Here is a 9631-nt window from a genome sequence, read left to right as displayed (position 1 = left end):
CTGAGAATTTTTAAATAAGCTGGGAATGAAAATGGTATCTCTTTAAAATACTAAGAATTGTGTATTTTGTAATTATTTTGATAAGGAATTGTTTAACGATTTCAATGACGAATCTGTTTTTGCAATAATTTATGTTTCATCGTTGCTGCAAATGAAACACGAATGAAACATGAAAAAGGCGGGAAATAAGAATGCTTGAGAAGTTTTTACCAGAAGCTATTTTAGTCGTAAATTATCACTTAATTTGTTTAGTTTTAGTTTATAGAGATGTTTTTCCTTTTATAAGAATTTTACCTTCTCAATAAAAGATTGTAGTTCCCCGTGAATGAGGATAAAACTTCATGCTTATTTGGTTCGGCCTCAATTGACCCAATTGACCAGTTCAATCTTCTCTAAATCACTTCGAAGAAGTTCACTGGAAAAATTACTCAAATTCGGAAGCCTCCAAGTGGGCGTCACATTCCTGAGATTATCCGGAAGTTATCTGAGTCAAGAGACGGGGGATCTCACCTGGTGATTTCGTACAAGCAAAAAAGACTCGATTAAAGATTATCTGGTGATTGATTTTGCCGCGGGAGACAAAAGGTCCCATTACCGAAAAGGTGATTAAAGTGTCTTAGTACACTCCTCTTAATTTACGACCGAAAACGATACAAATCCATTGAGTTTGTTATTTTCCGCTCTTCTGCCATCGATATAAAAGTGGAAGTGTCGGCCTGAGTTCCCAGATTTCTCACAACTGGTTCCTCCCAAGAACTACTCGCGACAGTTACAATGAAAGTGGCAGTTTTTGTGATTTTAGTGCTTTCTGCGCTTCTGGAAAAGAGTGAAGCGAAGAAGTTTACAAAGTGCGAACTCCTACCTATTCTCCTGGACGAAGGATTTCCTCTGGAACAGATCCCTGACTGGTATTGTCTCATTCAGTCCGAGAGCAGTTTCAACAGTTCAGCCGTCGGAGGACCAAATTCCAATGGATCATTCGACTGGGGACTCTTTCAGGTGCGTATATTCATGAAGAACTTTGAGGCGCAATTTCAAGGACTTTTAAGACAAATTGTGAGCAATTGTGATAAGTTCTAGCAAATTTTATTATCTGCTTTTCTACGAAAATATATTTCTTTATTTTTCAATGAGTTTATCGGTAAATGGGCCTCACAAAACAATTATTATGAATTGACGAAACAATTGATAACCGATAAGAATTATTTAAAAAAAAAAAAAAGAAATAAATACATGTTAAGATCGACCAGCTTTATTCAACTTATATTTTTAATTGAGATAAATTAATTGTACTTGCATTTAAAAATATATAAAATTATTTTAGGATCTGACAGCTTCCACATTAAGAATAGGTCTGTTACATTTTCCCAATAAATTGTCAGTTGGAACAGCAATTGTATTTGCTTTCCATAGGGGAGACTGGGGCAAAATTTCTCAAAACGAAAATTTCAATATTCACTATTTTTTTAAAATAAAAGAGACTGAGACTTGAAATTTTTATTATAGCCTTCATGAACCTTCTTAAACTTACAAAGTTTCAAGGGATTCGAGGAAGGATTGTGTAAAATAAAAAATAATGAAATTTTTAGCTTTATTTGTGAAATATTTGGCATACAGAAAATATCAATACTGATTAACTCAATTTAAGCACATTTCTCGAAGATAGAGAAAAATTATCTTCGACAAAGTTGTAGAGGAATAAATTTCCTATAAAAATATGTCTATTTGATACTTTTAACGTTTGCGAGAGTAAAACGTCACAAATTATCCGAAGACTGACAAAATTTGCCCCAGAAATTTTGAGAATCTCCACAAAATTGACTTTTAGAAAATGATTCGAAAATCACATTTCTTTCGAGATTGAGGAAAATAGTCTTCTGCAATGTTGTAGAGCAGTAAATTTCCTATAAGAATATGCTCATTATAAAACGTTTACATTTTCTCAGAGCTGAAAGATCTGACCTTTAGGACCTTTAGGAAGCGCAGGTTCAATCGTAGGAGTAGCTATAACACTTTTAAGAATTTGAAATTTTGGCTTTCGAGATTTTGGCTTTTAGGATTTCACCTCCGAAATGAAAATATAAACAATATTTGCATATTCGAGGTGTGTTCAAAAAGTAAGGTGAATTTTTCTTTTATCGAAAAATACTTATTCATCAAAATCCATTTTTATGGCTTCTACACACTAGAGAACTTTATGTCCATATTGAAAAAAATTCTCTACGCTTGTGTAGGAAAAACTCTTCAATATGGACATAAATTTCTCTAATGTGTAGAGGCCATTAGCCGCATATTATGCCTATCAAACACAAAAAGTAATTTTAAAGAAGTCAGTCAATGGACTTTGGTTTCTCCTTCTCATTACTTTAATTTTCGTGTTTGGAACCAATTTCTTTTATTGTCTTCTGCATCATTCTTGCGATATGTAATGTTGCTTTCTAGTTCACTTAAGGACACAAAATCATTTGCTGTCATTATTATGACTTCAAATTTTTTGGTTTTTCCTATGGACTTGATGAGATTGGTCCAGTCTTGCGGGGTTGCAATAATTTCATGTTGCTTTCCTGCTTCTTCGTTGACCCCGAAACATCTTGTCGGCGTTGTTATATGTAGCTATGACCGACCACTAAAAATTTTTACTCCACGATACGTAGACTTTGGTGTCCGATAAAATTAGATGTTTCAGGAGGATCCTGGTCAAAATCCCAAAAGCCAAAATCCTGAAAGCCGTAGGGGCCGTAGGGGAAAGAACGCTACCTTCGGATGACTCAAGCTTCGCACAATTAAATTTTTTCTCTATGTTCTTTATGGATTTCACCAATAGTTCTTTTCTAAAAATTTGAAGCGTTGCACTAGCTATTAATATATAATATTATAATGGGGCAAATTCAATCATCCGAAAGTTGCGCGCATTCCCCTAATCCCGAATTCTTAAAAGTGTCATAGCTACTCCCAAGATTGCACCAGCAGCGCTTGCTGAAGGCAAAGGCAAATTTTTTGTGTCTTGGGAAAATACTTTAAAATTCTCCTCCGTATAATTTCATCCCTTTCAGGATATTAATCATTCGAGATTTAGGCTCTTTCGGGATTTTGTCTGCCTCCGGTTTCAGGACTTCCCTGATCCGAGCTATATGGAGCCAAAGTTCAAAAATTGACCGGTTTATATCTCCGATCCTAATTAACATTTTGACCTTAATTTTGGTTGCACTTTTAGATGAAAGTTCAAAAAGTTACCGCATGTGGCGCTGCGATAGCGTCAAAAATCAAACTCATTTTTCTAAAAAAAACGCCATTGGGCATTTTGTGGCCTGGGTTCACAGTGGTTAGAATAGAACCGGAGATATAATCAAAGTTCATAAAATTCAAAACTCCATAGCTCCGGTTCTATTTGGCTGATTTTTATGAGTGAAATAGAACGGAATTAAATGTATCAGCAAGCGGTACAACTTTTTAGTACATTTGAACTTCATAGGACTAACGCTAGGGGCGCAAGAGTCGACGAACCAATTTTGCATATTACATAAAATGAATTATCTCGATCTCGACTCTTGCTCAACCGATTTTGATGATTATTTCGATATAATTGTAGAGGACATTTATATCTATATTTCGTCCATACATTACTTTTTTGCTCAGATTATGCCATAAGTCCGATTTTGTCATAGTGTAAAGAAAAGTTTTTCCCAACGCTGCGAAAGTACGCAAGTGCTTCTATGACCACTTTTACTCGACTAAGCTATTTAAAATAAAGTTTAAAAGAAAATTCTAAAAAAAAACAATCATTCTTTGATATTGCTAGTTCGTCACATGGAAAAAATGCCCGCGGTGGTCAAAAAACGTGTTCCATAAGAAATAAATTGTATTATCTCGGCTACCGAGCAACCGATAAGATCAAATTTTGGGGCAAAATTATAGAGGAGATTCTGGTCCAGGGTCCCATCAAGCCTAATAAAAAGTGAAGCTCTTTTTCAATTTTCCTTGTAAAAATTTTGCAGCCATTGCACGGCGACTTAAACAAATTTACTCGTAGTTCTTGTATTTTTTTGGCGAACATTATGAAATATGTATTTTTAGATAGCTTTTTATGCACGATTTCGAAATATATCAGACTGATAAGTCAATTCTCTTTAGGAAAAAACTTGCCAATAGTCTTCAGTGCCTCTATGCAAAAACGTAATGGAAAAATGAAATGTCGAGAGGCCCCTGCTCTGGTCTATATTCCACTTTTATCTATCTGTCAATTCATTTGCATCCTAGATATTTTGATCTAAATAAAAGATTTGCAATTTTTCAGAAATTCGTTTCCAAATTGCTGCATACTGTTTCTCATCTTTTGTTCCAAATCGAATTTACATGCAATCCGAGTTAGCTCACTATAAGAGTCTCACCTACAATAATCTGTTATAGGCTTGTCATTAGCTTTTAAATTTGGTATGTTTCACAAAAATCAAATTCGATATTCAATACAAAAAATATGAACTGGAAACATTGAAAAGCATTTTTATTCATAGTAAAGGGATAATTTAAAAATGAACATATTTTTTTTAGCACTACTGTTCTCAAATGCTTTTGCATAATCGACTTTTCGTGTTGGTTTCTGTGATAAACACAGCGGGGACTAAGAAAAACAGTCAAGACAAGAACCAATCCAAAGAAAAGTCGATAATGCAGAAGCATTTGAGAACAGCACAGTGCTAAAAAACATGTTAATTTTCCCTTGGAGTGGCACCACAAGGCTGCTTTTTCATTAATTTTGAGTTTCAACTGTAATTCAACTGTACGTCCTTTATGAATTTTCTTTTCCTAAATGATCCTACCTACCTTTTTTTAGATCAACGAGAACTTTTGGTGTGGAGTTGGAAAGGCTGACCACGATTGTAACATAGATTGCTACGGTGAGTTCCTGCAATACCTTTTTAAAAATTTCTGAAATCAAAAATTTCTATCTGAATCACCTACCATGCCAACAGATCTCGTGGATGATGACTTAAGTGACGACTTAGAGTGCGTGAAGAAGATCTATGCTCGCCATGGCTTTTCAGCCTGGAACGGCTGGAAGAAATGGTGCCAGGGAACTCTGCCCGGAATCCCCGTTGAGTGCCTCCCCTACGGTGGACGCCCCCTCAATCCCATTGACAGTGAAAACAGCCCATCTTCATCATAGCTTTCAATAATATTTTATATATTATTTTTTTGTTACATTCATTATGTATGTAATGTAAAGAATTTACAATATGGATTCATTAGTAAAACTGAGAAAATTATTCCATCCTCTTTCGTTTTCTTTCAACACCTTTGAAATGATCTTCGCAAGATTCCTCAGCCTATTTCTCCAATTTTTTTTTCACCTATTATCAATACCTCCTTTCCTTGGATCTTCATTTTCAAAACAAAAATTTGCAAATTTTGATGTGAAATTCTTTTTGTTTTCCCTTCTCATTTGGAAGATTTTATTTTACATTCACAAAATAATAAATTCTTGTGGTTTTTTTTTTAATTTCTTGTTTTTTATTCTTTACGTTTCAACAACAATTAATATTGCTCATTGCAGTGTTTTGTGTGATTTTTTTCTTTGCTTCAAAAAAATTAATTATGCTGCTTTTTGGTAAGTAATTTTTTGTCTTTGAATGCATAAACAGAAAAAATCGAAATTTTCCATTTTTTAATTGGTAAAAATAACAAATTTCAAAATAAAATTCTCTCGTAAAATGGTTGAAACTCAATTGTTCAGCATTTTCAGATTATTTTCAGATATTTTCTTGGTTGATTTTTCTTTTATCTTTTTTTTTTTGTTTTAGCAGAAGCCTAAAATTTATTACAATTAATTACATTATGTTATGTATATGACTTAGTTTGCTCTCTTGCGTTTCTATTTCTTCGCTCAACATTAATCTTTCTCGAAAATCAAAAATTTTCGTAGCTTCAATTTTCCATCTCACAGAAAATTTGTCTTTCAACAGAAAATCGTGGCATCTTGAATTATTTATTTTCCAAAGCAAGTTGCTCACGTGAATAAAACACAAAATTATGATTCTTTTGCAGTGTTAACTTATGCCACCGACAATTGGCAAAAAGAGAAGGTAAAATAAATGATTATTTTCATGAGTTTTTATGGTGGTTTGTTAAATGTAGCCCGCTAAATTGCCTCTCTGGTTCCTCTTTCTCGTTTCTTTTCATTTTCTTTTCTTTTTTTCTTTAAATTTATTAACACAAATTTGGGGTGGTTGTCTTATCAAATGTCTCACTTTCTTTTTTTTTTAAATACATGATTACTTAGCATTTTTTACTACATTTTCCTGCTGAAAACTCTTGAAGAAACTCAACCGAAATACCCAAGAAATAGCATGCAACTCTGATCGTGAAACATGTTTCATGCAACTACCCAAGATATTTCAGATGCGTTTCTCACAAAATTTTCCAGCAAGTGGCCTTTCTATCTCACTATTTTCACACCTTCATCCTCTTTTTTTTTTAAATCAGTTCTTTTCCACTTATTTTTCACTCACACACTATCACTAGAATATCCTCCATTGTCACGTTTCAGTGCGCAAAAGAACGTGGTATACAGTAACACCTTGTTTTATCATCTTCTTTCTTCAATTCATGTCTCTATAAATCCTTTTTACATTTTCTTTATCTTCACTTTCTTTTAAATCCTATTTATATATCATTAATTATTAAATAAATTAAAAATATACATTTATTACCGCATTATTATACTTTATGTTACTATTAGTTTTTTCTTCTTTTTTTCTTCATTAAAAAAAAAGAAACAAGAGTACTTTTAAAATTGGTTTTTCATCTGAAATTGGTTGTTTTCATGGTTCATTTTTCTTTGTTTTTTTTTCTTTCTTTTTAATAATAATGCTTACACAGACAGGCATAGTTTCAAGTTGAGAAAATCAGGCATTTGCAGTAGCACTTTCCTTGTGACCGTGATGTCACATATAAGACCAACTGTGTTATCACACTTGCACATTAAAATTTTAATATGATTCACATTAATTGTCGCTGGTGAGAGTCCAAATATGTAATTTGTGTGTTTGAATCATTTTATATTCAAAATTTGATCTATTTGCTAATAAAAAGGTAGACTTGGCCCGCAAAATTTGATTTAAATTCATTTATAGCATTAATACGAAAAATTAATGCAATTTTCTCTTTAATTTTTTAATATGAAAAATATTTATGCTTTAGGTAAATTTAAACTTATATTTGCAGGCCAAGTCCACTTCTTTATCAATAAATAGAAAAACCCCAAATATTAAGTGACTCAAAGACACAAATAACATATTTGGATGCTCACAAGCGACAATTAATGTGGATCACATTAAAATTTTAATGTGCAATTGTGATAACGCCGTAATATTAATATTAAGAAAAGCCGGAAAGAGAGGTATATAGTATGCAAAATTTCAAATGGAATATCACGTGTGTTAGAAAGAGTACACTCTAGTGGAGTAATACGATGAGTAAGATATTACTGTTCGTATTAATTACTTTCTGAATCGTATTACAGGCAATTCGAGCAATTTTCCGAGCGTGCCAACTGTGATTCGGTCAGTTTTCTAGCAAAACGCGAAAGAGAGGCAAGATAAAACACTTGCTATCCTTTGTTCGAATTCTCGAAGTTCAGAAAGTATTAATCTTAATATTAATCTTATATGTGACATGGTCATGAAGATTTTATCATTTTAATCTTCATTTACCCCTCCAAACAGTTTGGAAAATTAGAAAATACGTATTTTCGTGTGTAATGCCCAACGCACAATAACTTTTGTTTGTAAACATGTTTTCAAAATTTCCCGTGAGAATGAGCGAGATGACTAGATCTAGATCTCACTCATTCTCATTGAAATGTCAACAACATGTTTACTAAACAAAAGTTATTGTGCGTTGGGTATAAAGGTATCTACACATTGGGAGCAGTTTTCGTCAAAAATTGCATTTTTAGCAGAATTTTAACGTTTCCATCTAAAGGTTACTACACAGAAAAAATATTTTGTAAAAATGTTCGTAAATGTTTGTGAATTCCTATGAAGGAGTTACAAAATGCTCGTGAATCGTATAACCCACAAAGATGTTCGTAAAATTTTGTACTTTTTTCACAAACATTGTTCCTGTCGAACATTTTACGAACATTTACGAACAAATGACAAATTTTACGAACATTTTTGTGTGCTTACGAACATTTACGAACAAATGTTTGTAAAAGTACAAAAAATGTTCGTCAAACGATCATGTTACGAACAATGTTTGTGAAAAAAGTACAAACTTTTACGAACTTGTTTGTGGGTTGTGCGATTTACGAGCATTTTGTAACTCCCCCATAGGAATTCACAAACATTTACGAACATTTTTACAAAATATTTTTTTCTGTGTACACATAGGGAAGCAATTTTCGTCAAATTTCGCTTTTTTTGAAGGTAATTGCTCGCAATGCTGTAGGGTATCCAAAGTACTCTCCCTTCGAATGTTCATGCCTTCGAATAATGTAAATTTTCCTTAAGTTTTTCTAAGAGACTTAAACATTTCTATTAAATATTAGCTAGCTTATTATCAATTATTGATAATTATGTAACAATAATGTGGAAATATCTTAGAAAAAGTATAAGAAATTTACATTATTCGAAGGCATAAACGTTTGAAGGGAGAGTACTTTCCCCTACTAGAAACGTCAAAATTTTATCAATAATGCAATTTTTGACAAAAATCGCTCCTAATGAGTAGAGGCCTTAATCCTCTAACAGTATTTTCTTTAATATGCAAAAAAGTAGTTACATAATTTAGTCTAAGGTAATTAATGGTCCACTAAAATCAAAAAAAAATCATCCGTTCTTCATAATCTCTTTTCGTTTGGGCGACAGGTGAGAAAAGGTAAAGACCGCCTGGAGACGGTCATTTCTGTTTAAAGGTGTCTACACATTGGGAGCAATTTTCGTCAAAAATTGCGTTTTTGACAGAAATTTGACGTTTCTCCCTACAACGCTGCAGGGAATTTCCTTCAAAAAAGCAATTTTTGACAAAAATTGCTCCCAATGTGTAGAGGCCATAAGGCATCAAAAGTCTGAAATATGTTTATTGAAAAATAGTGTACATATAGTAATATAAACAATAAATTTTAAACGTTTTTCATAGATGAAAGTTCTATGATTATCTAAAAAATGATAATTTTTAGGAAAAAACGTTCAGAATTTTTAGAATTAGACGTTAACCCTTTAAGGACGATTGGGACACCGGTGTCCCATAAAGAAAATAATTTTCCTGACTACCTAAAGTTATTTTTTTCCTTATGTTTATACGTAATTGCAAAATATAAGGTTGAAGGAATCTAGGATATTTTTTAGAAGTCTCTAGCAATTTGCTATGTAGTAAACATTTAAGCTAAAAAATGATGAATTTTTAAAAATTCTGATAATGAAAATTAATTTTAAATATTTTTTATACTAATTTTTTTAAGCAAAACCATTTTGAGAAAAGAAATTACAATACTCCAACATAATATTTTTCAATAGATTGAAAATTATCATTCTTTAGTATTGTCAGAAAAATTACTTAAATTTTTAGACTATTTTTGTTCCTATCGTTCATAGAGACAAAAACTACACCAAATCAGACACTGTTGTCTTTT

General features: G+C 32.3%; 1 protein-coding gene across 1 annotated transcript; it reads left to right on the top strand.

Moving 5' to 3' along the window:
- Positions 1 to 708: 708 nt before the first annotated feature.
- On the top strand, positions 709 to 6127 carry LOC129809734 (lysozyme c-1-like). Its single transcript, XM_055859780.1, has 3 exons — positions 709 to 999; positions 4832 to 4895; positions 4971 to 6127. Exons 1-3 carry the CDS (start codon positions 775 to 777, stop codon positions 5162 to 5164), a joined length of 483 nt encoding a protein of 160 aa, XP_055715755.1. The 5' UTR covers positions 709 to 774; the 3' UTR covers positions 5165 to 6127.
- The last annotated feature ends 3504 nt before the right edge of the window (positions 6128 to 9631 follow it).

The sequence above is a fragment of the Phlebotomus papatasi genome, chromosome 1 (genome assembly GCF_024763615.1).
Source record: "Phlebotomus papatasi isolate M1 chromosome 1, Ppap_2.1, whole genome shotgun sequence".
NCBI lineage: Eukaryota > Metazoa > Arthropoda > Insecta > Diptera > Psychodidae > Phlebotomus > Phlebotomus papatasi.
Note: the sequence above shows the minus strand (reverse complement) of the source record. Positions and strands in the feature narration are given on the sequence as shown.